Here is a 19,476-nt window from a genome sequence, read left to right as displayed (position 1 = left end):
AGATCAATTTCGCAGCAGTATTTTGAATCAGTTGCAATCTATAAAGACAAGTTTTATTTTATGCTAGTTATCCTCCCCATTTGCCTATGCGTATCATGTTATGTCTGTATGGTATTTGCGAATTTGTTCCCTTTATTTGATTTTTTTTAACTTTGTATTAATTGGAAACCGCTTTGACTATAAAAGCGGTATATCAAGACTTAAATAAACTTGAAACATAGCAGAGGAAAGGCCATGGTGGGACTGGCCACAAGCATTTAACATTGCATTCATTTTCAGTTAGGGTGGTGCAATTGCAGCCCCCCCCCTCCCCCACCCCACTGACTACATCCATGCTCGGTGTGCTTTTTTTATGCACACATGCAGGAATACAATTTTTTGAAAGCGCTTTTCACATGTAAAACAGGCTTTTCACGCTTTACCCCCCAGGAATAAGTACTAATTTCATGCATTTTAAAGGGTTTAAGCATGCATTGAAGGAAGACTATGGCATCGGAAAATGCATGTGACTGCTTTATAGGCGAGTGCGTTCTGCTCCTTCTTGTCCCTTATTCAAATCCTACCTAAGCACCTAACTCTTTCAGACTGCTGTTAAAACTGAAGCTCTCGTCTTCCTGATCAGGACACTCTCATTTCTTTCTTTCTATAACAAACAAACCTTTCATATGTCTTAATGAAATTCTAATCTCCAGGAAGCACGGACTCTTTTCTTCTGCGTGTTGGTACAGCACTGCATACATTTTGATAGGACTACATAAGTAATCCATAGTAATAATTGTATTAAACATGTCCCAGAGCTGTGAAAGCAGCCTGTTCCTGCTGCAAGCCACCAAGTGGGAAAGTTAACCAAACAACTTTGCCTGCTTAACTTTTTCCAGATCTTTCGCCTTTATCTGTGCAGTTCAGATCGGGATTTCACACATCCCTCTTCACCGGTAACTCAAGGTAGAGATGGTCTATCTAAATCAGGGATCTCAAAGTCCCTCCTTGAGGGCCACAATCCAGTCGGGTTTTCAGGATTTCCCCAATGAATATGCGTTGAAAGCAGTGCATGCACATAGATCTCATGCAGATTCATTGGGGAAATCCTGAAAACCCAACTGGATTGCGGCCCTCAAGGAGGGACTTTGAGATCCCTGATCTAAATATACCTGAAGAAGTAAGCAGGATAAAAGCTATTTTTTTCTGCCTAACTTTGTCTAGCCAGCTCTATTGGTGCTGCTCGGGCTACATGAAATTGCAACCTGAAAAGACCACCGCCGCTTCTTATCCAAATAAAGTTTGTGTGTGATAAAACTTGTTCCCACAATATGTCATAGTCTGCAAGAAACGAGGGGAGGAGGGGATTTTAACCATGAAGATTATAGTCCTTTATGAATAACAATTTCCTAATTTCTTAGTGGCCTATTTTGGGGGGTCTCCAGCAGGATCCAGCCTCATATTGCAGAGGCACTGCAAGTCAAAACTGAGCAGCACCTGGCAAAAGCATGTATGCCAGACACATGTCTGCAATATGTGCCTAACTGCCCCAGTGGGCATTCTATAAACTGTGTGCATGGATTCCAAAGTGCATGACTGCAAGAGGACAAGGACCTGGGAGGGGACGTGTTTGGCAGTTGCAACTGCGGGTTATGGAAACCTGCAATTATGTGCCTGATGGCCCACAGGTGCCTGCATTTACACCAACCATTTGGCTAGAATAAGTGCTCGTGCCCAAAGTGAAATCTAGACTTCCACTAGTATTCTATAACAGCAAAAGAATCCATGCTCAGCACATGGCATCCAGGCTTTAGGTGACCTTTTGAAAATTCACCCCATGCCCTGGATTCTATATATGGTGCACTAATTTGTGCATGCAAATTTGAGCACACACACAATTTCATTTGGTAATAAATCAATTACTGCCAATTAGAGTTTATTTGCACATCTTTCTGCATGCTATTCTACAAAGATGTGCACGTAAATTTTTTAGCAGCGGGATTTGGATAGGCCCGCGGTCACCATTCCCCCACACCCTTTTACCTACAAACTTCCCTCACCAACTTATAAGTTACCATGACTCTGATAATGGTGAAATTAGCCGCAGCTCTGTAATTGACAAATATTAATATTAACCATATTCACAAATATTAATATTAACCATAACAAATTCTCATAACAAAAGGGCCTGAGATAGGCACGTGGGATCTTTCAGAGAGAGAAAGAGATAATGGTTACTGCAGATGGGCAGACTAGATGGGCCATTTGGCCTTTATCTGCCATCATGTTTCTATAACTTAACGTAATATAGCTTAACAGCTCACACCTCACTACCAGGCATACATAAATATTTTTGGCCCCCAACCCCGCCATACCAGCAAGAGTCTGGGGGTGGCATGTCACTCCATGCCCCTTAGATCACCTGACCCCAGGCATGGCTCCCAGCCGGCCCACCACTCATCGCCAGATAAGCCCCAGCACCCGGTAGCTTGGGAGACCTGGCATCCTGAGTTACCAACCATCAGCCACCAAGACTAACCCCAACAGTGGGTGGGTGGGCGGGAAAAGCCCACCCACCCACTGGACTCTGGAGGACCCTGGAAGAAGCCAGGTCCTCCAAGGTCCCGGCTTTATAACCTCCCCTCGCCTGTTTATCCTCCCAGCCAATTCTTTTTCACACACACACCCCTCCGGTGGGAAGGTCTTGCAGTATTGCAGTCTTTGTCCAGGTTTTGAAAAGCCTCCTCAAACCGCGTTGGACAGAGTGGAAGTCCGCACTTCCCTGCCCGATGCGATTTGAGGACAACAGCAGGCAGTAGGGGGCAAGGCTAGGGTAGGACTGGGGGCAGGGATGTGCAGGCCTGGGGGCGGGTCTAGGGGTCTGGATTTCTCAATTTGAAAACCTAGCAACCCTATGTCTATGATTATCCTAGTCAAATCCAAGGGGTCATAATAGATACTAGCTACATTACTCCTCAAGCCAATGGAGCTATGGTCTCAGACTGTGCAGGAACTAATTCAGGGCCTCTTTTACAAAGCTCTGGTAGCAATTCATAGCCCATAGGAATTTAATGGGTTGCACTGCATTTGTTGTGCAGGAATCAATACTGTGCCTTTGTAAAAGGGGCCCTTGATGAAGTCTCAATGAAAAAACAATGGCTCATTTTGAAAATGTTGGCATGTTTGGCTACCGTTCTAAGCCTCAAATGAAACTTTACCAAAATCCATTTTTCTCTGTAACCCTAACAAATCTATTTCAGCCACATCTTTTCATGGCTTTTACTTCTCTCTCTATCATTTCTCCAAAAATGCAAATGCACCAAGTCTTCTACCTTAAATTACTGTCCGCTCTGTCTGTGGAGAGACCAACATAGCAAATTGGCCAGGCCTCACATAGAAAAGGGATTGTTTGGGGAAAGCATTTATCTTTAAACTGAACATGAAAATAATTCGACTACTGAATTTTTCCTTAATTAGAAACAAGTTTTCATACTTCTGCAGCTATAAAGCTACCTCAACTGCTTCTATTGTAAGACATTTTTAAAATAAGTAATAACATTCATTCATGTACGAGTTCCAGGATTCTGGGGCCTACTAATTTGCATCAACCCATGCCTCTATGGTTCTCTGATGAACTGTCTCTGTCTCAAAGCTGTTGGGCTTTGTTTGTTTTTAAAATGATCTGCTCCTACATAGGTTGTCTCCAACTAGACTCCACCTGAAAATAGTCAAAAACTGAATTTTCATTTAAATTAGCTCATTAACTTTCTAGTCTCAATTGTCCTGATTCTATATAGGATCAGTGCCTCTTTTTTCTTTTTTTTTTTTTGGGGGGGGGGGATTTCGGGTGCTGCATAAAGTTTTTTCTGTGGTCCATCAGACTATTTACCATCAAACACCATGGTACTTTCGACAAGTTGTGGCACTCTATAAGCCTCATAGATCTTTATGACCCGAAAATCAAAAGCTATAAATTCCAGTGGCGCAGGGAAATTATGCAGACACTAGAGCGATGATTTTCTGTATTGCTGGTATCAAAATGTGGAATGCTCTGGTGGGTCAATTGCAACTGTGTAAACTGGTTTCGATTCAAGAAACAGTTAAGAACTCAGCTGTTACTGAATTCTTCCCACCCACCCTTTCCTTTAGCATTTAATCAAAAATATACAAATCTAAATATTCTTTTCTATTGATTAAACCTACAGTAAACTTTAATTCACCCTCCTCCCCCCATTTGCAAATATACTTTCAATAGAAAATGGTATCTACTCATTACAGTAAGTCGTCAATGGCCCCCAGATCTTTTAAAATTTATTATAATACCCTTTTTGAATAGCAATTATGCTTTCCATTTTATAAATGTGACATAACGAATTCCACCAGAAGGTATAATTTAATCTACTGCAGTTTTTCCAATTACTTGTGATATTTTGAATGGCGACCCCTGTCATAATCAATAAAAGTTTATTGTTGTTTGATGAAATCTGACTCCTTGTTCTCATTGATGTACCGAATAGAATCGTATCATATGATAATGCTACATGATTCGCTAATAAACAATTAATTTGGGACCAAATTGATTTCCAAAAGGCCATGATAAAGGGACAATAGAATAATAAATGATCTAGAGTCCCTGCTTCAAGTTTACAATGCCAGCATCTAATAGACTTAGAGCTGTCTAACTTTTGTAATCGAACTGGGATCCAAAATTGTTATTTTAAGATAATTACCAGTTTCAACTTCTTCACAAATTCCATGTTACAATTCCTGCCTCAGCAAATATGATAATTAAATGTATAGAAAAGAAGCTCATTATCTCTACACTGCAAAACTTTCTGTAAAAATAAGTAAACGGAGACCTCTGCTGGAGGAAATAAATTATATCTTGTGCACCAACTATAACTATCCATGGCTTTATGCATTACACAAAATTCACTGTCTCCTGGCAGTCTGCAGGATCAATTCCTGACTGGCACTGTCAAGACTGAATTACCATTGCACTACACAGGCAAGCCCATGAGCTCTATGATCTGCACAGTTCAAGGCTTCCAATGAACTCGTTCTTAATTATTTTCATCCAAATGTCTGGTTTCCAAGTGTCAAAGGGTCAGAATAAAAGATTTAAATCACTGGACTGAAGTTGAAGGAGACATAATGTGAGTCTGCTATCCAATTTAACCTTCTCCATATGTAATGGCAATCTTCACAAGATTTTATTTTGACAACTAAGTACCCAGGTGAAATAAGCGGTTGAGAACTGCTCTCCCTTCTGAGGGTAAAAAGTCTTCACACTGTGTGTGTTTGACAAAGAACTCTTCAGGGTGTTTCCCTTTAAACATTTTTCACTTGTAGACCTGCATGTCTAAACGACTGCATCTGTGAGCCTGCAAGCTACACTAAAGTGTTGGAAATTGCACTTTAATGTCTTAAGCCTAGAGTCCTCAATCCTAATCTGAGATCCCAGTCAGTTGGCTTTTCAGGATATTCATGCATAAAAGAAATTTGCACACATTGGAAAACCCAGAATACATTAATGAATATCAAGCATATGTTTTTGTGGTTTGAAGGGTCTCTAGAACATATGTGGGAAGCCCTGACAAAAGCCTTGAATTATATCTATTTAATTTGTAACATAGGGAAGAGATGCAGGATCTCCCATGTTTATTGAAATGTGCTGGTTCCATACTAAAGTTTTAGTAAGCTGCAATGTCTTTTGTTAGAACAGCAAAATATGAGAAGATGCAGGAGCACATGAGACTACATTCATCCTTTCATCAGACATAAGAACATAAGAATAGCCTTACTGGGTCAGACCAAAGGTCCACCTAGCCCGGATTTAGTACATCCTCGGAGGGACAAACGTTTTAGACTGCAGGTGCAATCCAATCTTCTATCTCAGGGCCCAGTGCTCATAGAAGATCCGGATTGCTTTGGTTGAACGCACAAAGGATACTCAGAGGTAGTCATTGCTCCTCTCCTCAGAACTAAGAAGCCTATGACAATCTCCACTTATGCTAAGGCATGAGAGTTGTTTCAACACTGGTGCATGTAGAAGGTGGATCCATTTAGTGCTCCGATCTTGGTGGTGCTAGCATTCCTACAAGCAGATCTCAACAAAAAACAAGCAGTGGTGTATCTCAGGGTCCAAGATCTCATGCTTCAGAGCCTATGAACGTAAAGCTCCGCTGGCTTCGCATCCAGACATAGCCAGATTCATAAAGGGAGCACTAAGGCTCAAACCACCGGTAAAACAATCATTTTCATTGTGGAATTTAAAAGTGTTTTTGCAAGGTCACAATCAAGTTCCATATGAGCCTATTCAGGAGGCATCCTTGTTGAATTTTTCTTCATGGCCATTACATCAGTGAGACAAGTCTCACGGCTGTAGGCCCTGTCATGCAGGGAGCCCTTCCTCTGGATCACGGAAGTAGGAGTGTCCTTGCACACGGTTGCTTAAAAATGTTTTGGCGTTTCATGTCAATCAAGAGGTAAGATTACCAGTAATCCAGACCACAGGGTCAAAGAAAGGGGACCGTATTTTGAGAGAGCTGGATGTGAGGAGAGTCCTCCTACATTATAGAGATAACCAATGATTTCCAACTGTCGGATCATCTGTTTATGCATCCCTCCAGGAAGATCTCTCCAGATGGAAACTGCACGTAAATGCTTCCACAGTCACTTTCTCCCACAACTATGCCATACAACGAGAAGCTAGAGAAACTGGGCCTCTTCTCCCTTGAAAAGAGGAGACTGAGATGGGACATGATCGAAACATTTAAGATATTGAAGGGAATTGACTTAGGAAGTTCTTCTTCACCCAGAGAGTGGTAGAAATCTGGAACACTCTTCCAGAGGCTGTTATAGGGGAAAGCACCCTTCAGGGATTCAAGACAAGGTTGGATAAGTTCCTACTGAAACAGAATATATGCAGGTAAGGCTAGGCTCAAATAGGGCACTGGTCTTTGACCTAAGGGCCGCCGTGTGAGCGGACTGTTGGGCATGATGGACCACTGGTCTGACCCAGCAGTGGCAAATCTTATGTTCTTAACTATAGAACCAGCTGCCTGAACAGATAAGATCACTAAACTTACTGATGGTCTTCCGAAGAGCAGTGAAGGCCCTCCTCTTCAGCTAAACTGATGCTAGCAGATAACTCCTCTATATATCCTCCTCACTATGTAATCCTTGTTTTGCAACCTGTGATGTTCTTAAGTTGCTGTGAATGTCTTTTGTAACCCGTTCTGAGCTTCCGAAGGACGGGATAGAAATCGATATAAATAAATAAAATAAACCAGTGTCTAAAGCTATCATTTCAAGAATATGGATGCCCATCTCATCAGCATATGTTGCCTGTGGCAAGCAATCATCAGCCTCCATGAAAGTGCACACCACAAGAAGCATAGCCTCTTCGTGGGCAGAAGTTCAGGTGATTGCGCCCAGAGAGCTTTTTAGGGCAGTGACCTAGTCCACTCTGCACACGTTCTTCAAAAGCTAAAGAGTGGACGTGGCAACACGGGAGGACATAGTCTTTGCGTCCTCATTGTTACGAGTAGGCACAGAGGTCCTACCCTAGATTTCTGGGACTGCTTTTGTATGTCCTTGTCCAAAATGACACACCTGTTGCACTAGAAAAAGAGATTAGGTTCTTACCTTGCTAATCTCTTTTCTAGTAGATAGGGCAGCTTGAAAGGGCAACAATTTTCAGGTGATTGCAACAGTTGAGCCATCTGGGCATTGTTTGGAAGGGTTACAGGAACTTCAGACACATGTGCCAAGTGTGTTGAACTTAGGGGAGAATATGTGGAATAACTTGTAAGTTTCATAGCTTCATGTCATTCCCTTCTTGTCGGTCTGAAAACTTTTCCGCACCCACCTCGTATTGTAATAATGGCTTCAGTACCCAACTTTGATGTAAAATATTTGTTACTTGTAGGTGTTAAAAAATTGAGCTCTAAACTTTTGCTGCCCTTTCTTGAATCTATTCCTATATGGATTTTTACTTGCCTAGAGCTGTGATTGGGGGATATAAACATTTTTTAAAAAGAACAACCCAATAAACCTTAAAAGATCTTTTTGTGTGTGTGTTCAATATTTTTTATTAATTTTGCAGAAGAAAACAAGAATAACAGATTTACAAAACAGGTTTAGATATGTCAAATTGTACAATCATGTCTAGTTACATGGGTATATAAACAGAAGTTGCCACCAGAAGCCTAAAACAGCATCTTTGTCCATTGAACAGGTACATAAACTTTACATATTAATAATATAACTATTGAAAGCTATTTCCTACAGATCAATTTTGTATTAAGAGTTGTATCACATACTTATGAGGCATGGTATGCTGAAATTTTTGCCTTGTGCCTAATAATAACAACTTTATTTTTATATACTGCCATACCACAAACAGTTCTAAGCCGTTTACAAGGGAAGAGACTGGTTTGGTTCAAGGTGGTAACATTAACCGCATTCATGATTTTGTTTTAATAAATTTAGTCTGCATCTTTGTACATCTGTCTGCAGTTTGTCTTTGTTTTGACGCATACAGATGAACTTTTGAAACTACATTGGCATGTTAAGTTTAGTCAGGTTTATCTGGAAGTGTTTTGGAAGTACATCAGGTTGAAGCGGAGACAGAGAGCTAAGTTTTGATTGACTTCCTCAACGTTTGGTATGAAAGTGCGTTTGAGATGAAGCTGGTTAAACATTTGTTCCATTTGTAAGTAAGTACTGTAGGGTCATGAACTGGTTAACTGTTGTTTAAAATATTGCTCTAGCCTACATAGCTGAAAACAGTATACAATCTATTGACCTCATCTGCCTAAAATGTATGTCCCTACCTTACCACATTGTAAGCTAAATAGATAAGAGTTTGAGCCAAATCTTCCGTAAACATCTGAAAACCTGGTTATTTTCAAAAATGTAACTCTTCCTCTCTCTGGTTACTCTGTCCTAAATTTTCTCTTCATTTTGTCTTTTCCTTTCACTGGAGTTCCTTTCTACCCTAACCCTTGTTAACCGTGTCAAGCTTTGCGAATGTAGAGATGATGCAGTATACAAACCCAAGGTTTAGTTTAGTTATGATGTACCCTGCCCTTCTGTTCATGTAACATTTAGACCTGTAAGATTTAGATAAGCAGATAAATGAGCTAGTTTCCTATAGGCCTATAAGTTGTATCCCTGAACCTATCATAAGTGCTGGCTTAGGACCAATAATAATTGTAGAAAAGTTATAGAAGTAACAAATGAAAATTGTAGTTTTTGCATATATTAAGTTTAGTGAAAAGGGCATAAAAATCCATGCATTTCCTGATTCTAACACTCTAGTAGGCAGGCTGTTAACTGTACTAGAGTCCAGCATGCTGTAATAAACCTCTTGTACTTTCTTCACGCCTCTGACTTTGTGTGTCCAAGTGACCTTTCAGTACTTTTTGCATCTCTTTCCTTGCCCTGGTCCCCCCCATCTCCAACCCAGCCCTGTAGCATCGACCTGAAAATCGTTCAACCCTCTTCACATTTCAAGTTACTGACTAGATAACATGGCCCCCTTTTATCAAGCTGCGGTAGGGCGTTTTAGCGCGGGCTGGCGCAGGAAATGCTCGTTTAGCCTGTGTTGACAGTTTGCAGCCACGAAGCAACGTTAAAGCGAGCGAGCCGGGTCTTCAGCTCCTACTGAAGCTAACGGGGGGGTTTGGTTTGGTTTGGTTTTTAACCCCGATATTTTCTGCGCGCGCAGAGAGGCGCCGGCGCGCGGGGGATCGAGTCTGGGCGCTGCGGCCTGTCGGCCCTCGCCGCTCTCCTCTCGGGGGGGCGCCCCCCCCCTCCTCCCTCTGCCGTCGCTCCTGTGTCGCCGTGGCCCACGGACGGAGGCGAGGCCTCGCTTCTCTCACGCCGTCACACTCGCCATGGCTCGACCTCGGCCCCGGGACTACAAGGCTGGGGAGCTGGTGTTCGCCAAGATGAAGGGCTACCCGCACTGGCCGGCCCGGGTGAGTACGGCGGCGGCGGAGGGGGCCCGGCTTCTCCCCCCTGCGCCTTGCGCGTGGGCCCCGGGTGCAGCGAGGCGGCGCCTTCTCGCGCTGGCGCGAGGGCGCTTTTCAGTTGATTTTGCGGGAAGAGGCTCGCGGGGGTGTCTCGCGCGGGGAGGCGGCTCTGCTCTTACCCCCCCCCCTCCTCCTACGAGCACAATGAGAAGGGCCCTGCGTTTCACCCCCGACTCTCGCGTCGCCCTCCCGCCAGCATTTAGGCGGTGCCGAGGCCTGTACGGGGAAACGTTAGACCGCTCAGGCAGGGCGAGAGGGGGGGCTGGTGCAGTTGGTCCAGTCCGTAGGCCCCCGTTTATCTTATAAGAAGGCCATAGGGGGGGGGGGTTTGTTAATAGGAGTTTCCAGGATCTTGTGTGGCCTTTGCTTATATCACCTGTGCCGGGAAGATGTCGTTTTTCCAGGAGCGGCATTTGGAGCTCGAAGAGACCTTTTGCTTTAAATGATTTAGATTTCTCTTCGGTTTCTGTCGATTTCTTCCCGTTAATAGGAGCTTAACTCCCGCAGACCCTGCTCTCGGCCTTCATCTCTCCACTGTGTTTTCAGAAACCTGCTATGTTTTGTCCTTTTTGTGCATAAACAGTTGGGTTTCAGAGGCCCTTGCTGTAGACAGAAAGGACTGGAGAAAGGAAATAGTTTCCAAAACATGGCTCAGCTTGGTTAAAAGTACAGCACATAAACTTGAATAGCCCCATGCTCACCTTGCTGTCAAGTGCCTGAGCGTTGATTGGCAGCAGCTCTCTCTTACCCCCTCCCCAAATCATAGCCACCCCCAAACTTAACAATTCCCTGGAAGTCCAGAGGACCTCTGACCCCCACTCCTGACCTCACGCCAACAGATCCCCCAGTGGTCCGCCAACCTTGAGAAATTCCCTGGTGATGAGTGAACCCTTCTGCCCCAACCATCCGGGCCCCAAGCTGGACCCCCTAACAAGCGCTTGAAATCCCTCTCCTCATACCTTTTAGTTGGAGGCAGGAAGGAAGCCACTTTCTTCTGCCTTTCCTGGGCTGCCCCTGTCAAAATAGAGTGCATTCAGGGATTTAAAGGGAGGGGCTAGTTACCATATAAGGATGTGCAGAGTTTAGCAAGAGGGTACAATTAGAATGGACCCCAGGAGCACTACTGAAATAAAATGCAGGCACCTCTCCCCTATTGCTATCTCCCTATTATAGCTAGAAGTGAGGGCATTGACACTAACATGACCTTTAGGGAACAACAGTGAGAAATGTCTGCTTATTCTCATGATGTAACACTTATTCATTGTGAATATCCTGAAAACCTAACTGTTCCAGGATCAGCTTGCAATGTCAGCCTATCCACTAGGCATATGTATAACATGGCAGTGTTGTGCCAGCAAGGTAATAACAGAGCTGCAGAAGGGGTGGATGTTTGAGCATGCACACAGGCCTATAGCCAGTTGGGTGTTATTTGGACTTCCTAGGGCATGCTAAGCCCAAATAGCATGCAAATCGTATGCATGCTATTTGTGCTGAGTAGCCTGGTGAAAGGGGGAGAAATTGTGCCTGTTGCCTGCGCACAAGAGCTAAGCGGTTACAATCTATAATAATATCAGTACTTCACTGATATTCACGGGGGTTCCGTTCCAGGAAACCCTGCAAATATCCTGGGGAGGCAGGAGAGGGCAGCTGGAGCACCAGCGAGTGAAGGAAATCACTTGCGGTATGCTCTGACCACCTCTTCCTGTACTAAAGTCGGGCTTCACCAATCAGAAGCTGCTTTGACACGCAGGTTATAAAGAAAGTATTGTGCCCAATTTGTTTTTACCTTTGAATCTGCTAGTCTAAATTTCAACTTAATGGGCTAAGCTCTACAGGATAATATTATCCTCCATAGAGTATGTGTGATACACTCCTGGCCATTTCTATCTCTGGAATGTGCTGGTAGAGTATGGACTTTGTAGAAGACAGGAATCCTTAAGAGCAACTGAGCTGTGAGTTTATTTATATCTTTGTTTTTAACTTTGTATTAAAGAAGTTTTACATAAGGAATACAGAGTCTAGTCTGATATTATAAACTACAGCAGTGTCTCACAAACTTTTTCAAGCCATGGCACACTAAACTTGGGGCTGCAGCTAGAGACCCTCCAGGCATGTACAGACATCGATGTAATGATGTCACATGCATGTGTGATGCTCGCATATGTGTGAAGGTCCTCCAGACAGGACCCTGAGCTTGCTAACCCTGAAATATAGAGGGAGGATCCTAAGGCCCTGATTGGCTCAAATGCCTAAGGTCCCTCCTAAGTCATCTGAGCCACTCAGGGTCTTAGGCCTCTCCCCATGTATCACATGATGCACCAAGGAGGGGAAGGTCTGCCATTTTGGACTAGCAGGTCCCAGAGTAGGAGGGACTGGCTTTCCTCCTCCTCCTCTCAACTTCAGACAAAGATACTGTTGAAGGGGGGGGTTCAGGGGAGCAGCCTTTTTTGAGGGGAAGGGTAGGGGATGGTTCATGGGGGGGGGGAACCTGGTGTGGGAGGCCTCCATTGGCAGAAGAGAGTGGGCATCCCTCCTGCCATTTTTGCTGCCATGGGTAGCTGAGGCATCCCTCCTGTCTCTCATGGGGGTGGCTGTCATCATTTGGGGGGGGGGGGGTTTCAGGGACCCACGGTTGTCGTCAGAGGGGTTGCGACAGCTGTGATCAGGAGGGGGACTGGCATGACTTTTTTTTAAAAAAATGAAGACAGATATTATGTGTGGGTAACATGCACAACATCTGTGTTCATAAAAAAAAGAAAAAAGGTTTCCTGCCCTGAATAGCTGAGTAAAACAAAACACAAAAAAATCCCCTTTCATCAATACTGGGCAGGTTTCTCAAATAATAACATCACGCAACATTTAAAGGCTTTTGAATATTTAAATGTGCTCATAAGCTCTTCAGCAAGGTGCCACAACAGCGGTACAACGTCGCTGGAAAAGTGCTTGAATTTTAATCATAACACATTGCATGGAGCAAGGAATCTTGCTTCTACTGGATGGCAAATGTTATGGCTCTACTAAAGCTGTTTAACAGTAGACCACTTATCTGAAAAGGTCAGTTCACAGCTCCAACACAGTCTGTGTTTCGCTAAGCTACATCAGGAAGCTGGAAAGATAAGCTTTTTTTGTTGATTTTATTTGCAGTGTGCAGTGTCCAAGTCCTTTGATCTACACACTTGATGTTGAGAAAAGATGCCCTGGGTGGCAAGAGGCTGCTTCGGGGATTCCCCTGCTGGCTCTGCGCTTGTGTGAGAGTCGCTCTCATAGTGATCCATCAGATGGGAGAGATAGGGATTACAGCAAACCTCCACACAAATCATTTGCATATAAACTTGTTAGTGCATCAATTGCTCTTTTGGAATTGACCAAAAATTGGATTATAGCGGACCCATGTGGTATTACCGACCCTTTTTAGTGCATCCAATGCTTAGTAGGAAGATATCAGTGCCCATTAGGGATATCAAAGACCATAGAATTTTCAGTTCATATGTGGATATTTCTTTGTTAATTCTACTGTGAAAACTACTTCAAGATCATACAGTTTTCTTTAGCAAACTTTGCACATACTTTGTGACTATATGTTTAGGGGGGAAGGTGAGGATTGCCAACTCTCTGGCTTGTTTTTAGAATTGTACATGATTGACCAGAAGGTAAAGGACGGGTAATGTCTAGATGTTTAAACAAACCCCCAACCCCACACATTGGAGTGAGCCCGCTCTGCCTTCTTCCACTGTAATCACTGTAGCGGCAGAAACTGTAGATAGGGGTGGGTAGAGGACTCAAAAACAACTTTAGTTATAGGAAGGAAATAGGTGATCTGGATGAAGTTTCTGTGTTGCAGAAGTGAAATAGAAGTTGCTTACCTATAGCGGTAGTTCTCCTTGGATAGATGATCTTACAGCCATACAAGTGGTGACATCATCAGGACGGAGCTGACCTCAGCTAGTCACAAGCTGGGAAATCCAGCTAGAAGAGCTTTATGTGCATGTGTCAGCCTTCCCACCCAATGTATCCACTGTAAATACAGTATATGTATACTGTACCTGTTCAGTTCTGTGTAAAGCTGGCGACAACTGTGTAGGTTGGGTGGGTTTGTGTGGCTGTAAAATCATCTGTCCAAGGAGAACTATTGTTACAGGTCAGCTACACAAGTGGTGCCTCCCAAGCTCAAAAGGTAAGATACGTATATATATTGTTAAGTGCACCTGTATAAGAATATAAAAAATATCTTGTTACCTGAGATGAAAGCAGAGGAGGGTAGTTGCCACTTCGTAGAGATGCTCAGAGCACTGTCTTGCCCACAGTCAAATCTTCTTGAGACACCACATCAATAGTGTTTTGTAAAAGTGTGAATGGACGTCCAAATCGCTGCTTTGCAAATGTCTTGAGGAGGAGCACATTGGAGATGTGCCCAAGTTAGCTCTGAGATTATGTGCTGTGACGTGATAGAGATGAAGAAGATAAATAAATGTTGGTTGGAATAACAAAATCGTATAAGATTTGTAATCCATCTGGATAAAGTATCTTTCATTACTGGTTTGGGGTTTAATGAACCTGCAAGAGAGAGGAACAGTTGGGATGGACGATTCTGAAGTGTCATCCTGTCTGAGTAGATAGTAAGTATCCAAAAGATGAAGTCTCTGTTCTTCATCGGAAGAATGTGGAGCTGAAAAAAAAGGTAGGCAAGATGATGAATTGGATGAGATGAAATTGGGACACCATATTTGTCAGAAATTTAGGGTGGGTCCTTAACAGTATCGTGAAGGATTTGGGTGTAAGGGCTGTAATGTACCAAGACCTGGAGTTCACCAATGTAATGTAATGTAATGTAATTTATTTCTTATATACCGCTACATCCGTTAGGTTCTAAGCGGTTTACAGAAAATATACATTAAGATTAGAAATAAGAAAGGTACTTGAAAAATTCCCTTACTGTCCCGAAGGCTCACAATCTAACTAAAGTACCTGGAGGGTAATAGAGAAGTGAAAAGTAGAGTTAGAGGAAAAATAAAAATAAAATAAACATTTTAACAAGACAGCATTGATGTGACTTCAGTAAGAAATGGAATTTTTTAGGAGAGGTATTTGAAATCCACTTGATTCATGGGTTCAAAGGGCCTGCAGAATAAGATTTAGATCCCATGACGATACTGGTGGTTTCAGTGGAGGAAGTATATGTAGGAGACCACAGAAATGCTGCTTTACAACTGGATACTAGAGAAGTGGTCATGGAAGACTAAAAGCGCTACCATGTGATTTTCCTCGCTGCCCTTTTGTCTTTAACCTTAATTGTACTCTTTTCTTTTTAAATTGTATTTCCCCCCCCACTCTCCTCTTGTTTTTATGTATGTTACATCTTGTCATTAACAAGTATCTTAATTGTTTCCCTTTTTAATTTTTAATTGTTAAAACACTTAGAATTTATGATTAGTGTTTCATCAAATTTTAATAAACTTGAAACTTGATTTTAGGTGAGTCGGATATTGGCGGACTTGAGAAACTGAGGCTGAGTCAGGATTCAGCTGATGCTGTGCGCATCATATAACAAATTTTTTCTATTTGGAGGCATAAGATTTTTTTGTGGTGTCTGCTCTGGATGAGAAGAGAATATGAAATACTTCTGATGAGAATATATCTGATGCAGTTACTGAGGTAGAAGGAGCCATGCTGCTAAATTGAGCGACTGTAGATTGGAATGGAGACGTCATCCCTTTTGTTGTGAAATTTGATCTGGAATTTTGGTTAGTATGTAAGGTGGATAGTGATCTCTGTTTAATAGTATCGGGAACCACACCTGTCTGGGACAATTTAGTGCAATGAGGTGTGCATTGTCTGTCTTTGCTTTTTATAGAGCTTTTCTGATAAGAGGAATTGGAGGGAAAGCATAGAGAAGATTTTTTTGTCCAGGAAAGTTGAAAAGCATCCTCTGTTAACCTGTTGGAAGTGTAATACTAGGAAGATAATTTGGTGCATTTGTTATTCTAAGGGGATGCAAAGAGGTCTATGAGAGGTGTTCTCCAACAACTGAAAAGGTCTTGTATAAGGGTGGTCTTCAAAGACCATTCATGAAGAGCAAACTGTTTGCTTAGCTTGTCTGCAATGGAATTCTCCTTCCCTAGAAGGTAGAACACTTGTATGTGGGAATTCAATTTGAGAGCCATTTCCCAAATGGCAGTCAATTCCTGAGAAAGTAGGTGAAAGCCCATTCCTTGGTTGTATGTGCATATTCTGATTGATTGTAGAGATGTGATTGGAACGTTTGTATGACTAATCTGATTGCATAGAGCTCCCAAAAATTGATGCTTTTTGTTGAGACTGATACATGCCATGTCCCCTGTGCAGACCAGTGGTCTAGATGTGCTCCCCAACCTCATTTGGATGCATCAGTTGTGATAGTTGTTGTATGTTGAAGTGGCTGGAAAGGAATTCCTTGGGAGAGGTGATCCCTATTGAGCCATCATTGGAGAACTCTGTACTGATAATGTTGGTGTTTGAAAATAAATCTGAGATAATTTATGGCGAAACGGGTCCCGTTGGGCTGGCTAGTAAGACTGCACAATAAAGATAAGTGACAAAACTTACTGTGATCATATTTGATTGAATTTAATTATAAAGTTAAGGAATAACAGTAAGAATTTTTGCACAACATCCAGGAGTGCTGGCATAAAGGGTTTTTACAACTAAATATTAACCCTTGGGATTTATATATCATAAAAATTTGCCCGCCGTCTGTTGTTAATTCACTCGGAAGTGAGTCAGTTTATATTTGTGGGAGATTTCATTTTTTCTTACTTCTTCATCTTCTCCACTTTGGTAGGGATTAAGTGACTTGCCCAGGGTCACAAGGAGCAGCATGGGATTTGAACCCACAATCTCAGGGTACTGAGACTGTAGCTCTAACCACTGTGCCCACACTCCCCACAACTGATTTATTATATTTGGTAATATTTTGTGTCGTGTATTTCATATGTTGTGGGTTATTAATTTTATAGAAAGTTTATAGTTCTAGCTGGAAATTGTTTTGATTTAGTTTCCACTTAGAAGTATGGTGTATCAAATGTAATAAATAAGTGAGAAATTTGCACTCAATGAAACTAGTATGCATGCACATTTATCTCATACATATTCATTACAGATATCCTAAAGCTTAATCCATTGGAGGACTGGTACTGAATATCACTAGTACAGATGCTTGTAATTCAGAATCCTGTGCTGATTTTTTTTCTAAATTAGCGTTAAAAAAACACATGCAGCTCTCTTGGGGTGCGGTATTCCAAAACTACAGGTGATCCCCTTTTCTTCCTTGGAGCCTCTTGCATTGCAGAGCCTTCTTTGACAAAATGTACACTTTTGTGTTCAAAATATATTTTTTATACAAGATATAGAAATTCACAAGAAAAATTTAACAAAGAAGAAAAAAAAATCCATCTTATACATAAACTTCCATCTAGCCCACATTATGAGAGAAAGAGCTGTATAAATTCAAAAAAATAAACAATTAGTAAATTAGAATACAAAATATGTTCAAAATATTTTAACAATGTTTTAAATATTGTTTCCTCTTGACAGATTGATGAACTCCCAGAGGGAGCTGTGAAGCCTCCTGCAAATAAATATCCAATCTTCTTTTTTGGCACTCATGAAACGTAAGTGTACAAAATAGAATATCTTTCACAAAATGTAGCTGCTTTTACAAAATGGGCTTTAACAGGGCTTATGAAACAAATTTAATTCTGGGAAGAGCTATGGGTTTACTCAATGGCAAGCAATAATGTTTGCCTACTATAGGTCCACATCTCTTGTTTGTTAGATAAATTTAGAGTGGGAAGAATGTGATTGGAGGCAGCAAATGATGTCGGACCCACTTCCAACCTCTCATGTTTGTCATTACCTTAATTACTTCAAAAATCTTGGAACTGTGGGCCAGCCTGGCCAGCTGTTACATACCAAAGGAAACGTGAATTTAAATCTTGAATAGGTTTCTGCTTCTGGAGCAGACGAGATGGGAATGCTACATTTACAGCCCTTGGGTCTGGGAAATAGTCATCAATCAACAGCAACTCTTAACGGCCAGGGTCCACATTAGCTGGGTGCTAGAGGTAGACACAGTGTGTGGCCTGTGGCTAATGACTATCACTTAAATAGCTGGACTAAATGGGAAGGGGATATGGAATTGAGAAAGAGCCCCACGTGTTGCAAATGAAGACCCATGATGCAGTAACCCAGTGGAAGCCAATTCTGATTGGGTTGAAAGTCTAAGGCAGCAGGAGGAAACTGCTGGACTAATGCGAAAAATCTTGAACCATAAAGCAATTTGTAAAATGGTACCTACCGTATTTTTCGCTCTATAAGAAGCACCTGACTATAAGACGCACCCACCTGTAGAGGAGGAAAACTAAGAAAAAAAAATTCTGAACCAAATGGTGTGCTCTGTACCCTTCCCCCCTCTGGTGATCTAGTAGTAGGCCGGGACAGGGTACAGGGCACGTCTAGTGGTGGGCACGTCTAATGGGCCTGCGTGGCTTCTGAATGGCTGCCGTCAGCCATTCAGAAGCCTTGCAAGCCCAAGCAGGAGCACGGAAAGCACGCTCCTGCTGGCTGATACACCACTGCATTTTAAAAGATATGATGGCTGGTGGGGGGGGCGTATTTTAAAAGGGACGATGGGCGGGGATCATTTTAAAAAGGCACGGGGGTGGTGGTAAAAATTGTATCTTCGCTGCATAAAATGCACCGACATTTCCACCCACTTTTGGGTGGAAAAAAAGTGCATCTTATGGAGCAAAAAATACGGTAATATATGCATTGGATTTTTTGTAACATATCATGTCTTTCATACTGCAGTGCCTTCCTGGGGCCCAAAGATTTGTTTCCATATAAGGAATATAAGGACAAATTTGGGAAGTCAAACAAGCGTAAAGGATTTAATGAAGGTTTATGGGAAATAGAAAATAATCCAGGAGTCAAGTTTACTGGATACCAGGTAAACAGTTTACTTTGAGTTTTCTTCTAATAGATTTTGGTAATCTTTTTAGAATAAATATTGAGACACTTATCTGGAGGTCATGGAATTCTAATGCTTTCTGAAATAGACTACTTGGAGGTTATAAAAAAAAAAAGATATAAAGATAACTTATACCCTACATATGACCAAGGGACACACACTCAAAAACTGCACTTTATATAAAAGGAAAGAAAATTCATCAGGCTTGCTTAGTAATACTATATTTTAAAACTCTTACCTATTAAAAAAAATCCTTATGCCTAGGCCTTTCTAAAAGCCCCTAGAATGCCAGGGAGAATGGAGCAAAATGGCTTTTCTGTCTATTGTCAACTTCATCAGCTGCTCAGTCTCTGCAACCTGATTTGACCAAAATGGATCTAGCGGTCCGTTGCTTCCGTTACCTGTTCCTGCTACTGTTTCTGCTTCAATTTGCTTCTGCCTCGGTCTCCT

The 19,476-nt window shown here is 42.2% G+C and overlaps 1 protein-coding gene across 2 annotated transcripts in view; it reads left to right on the top strand.

The window, feature by feature from the left end:
* The first annotated feature begins 9,586 nt into the window (after positions 1-9,586).
* HDGFL3 (HDGF like 3) overlaps positions 9,587-19,476 on the top strand; it is a 32,196-nt gene continuing 22,306 nt past the window's right edge. The window contains exons 1-3 of one of the 2 annotated variants that reach the window (XM_033920598.1): positions 9,587-9,968; positions 17,592-17,668; positions 18,867-19,005. In XM_033920598.1, the coding sequence (XP_033776489.1) occupies positions 9,885-9,968; positions 17,592-17,668; positions 18,867-19,005 (300 nt within the window). In that variant the 5' untranslated portion in view covers positions 9,587-9,884. The remainder of the gene's footprint in view (positions 9,969-17,591; positions 17,669-18,866; positions 19,006-19,476) is intronic. The other variant, XM_033920597.1, reaches the window with a different exon arrangement.

This window comes from Geotrypetes seraphini, chromosome 14 (genome assembly GCF_902459505.1).
Source record: "Geotrypetes seraphini chromosome 14, aGeoSer1.1, whole genome shotgun sequence".
In the NCBI taxonomy this organism is placed as follows: Eukaryota; Metazoa; Chordata; class Amphibia; order Gymnophiona; family Dermophiidae; genus Geotrypetes; species Geotrypetes seraphini.
Note: the sequence above shows the minus strand (reverse complement) of the source record. Positions and strands in the feature narration are given on the sequence as shown.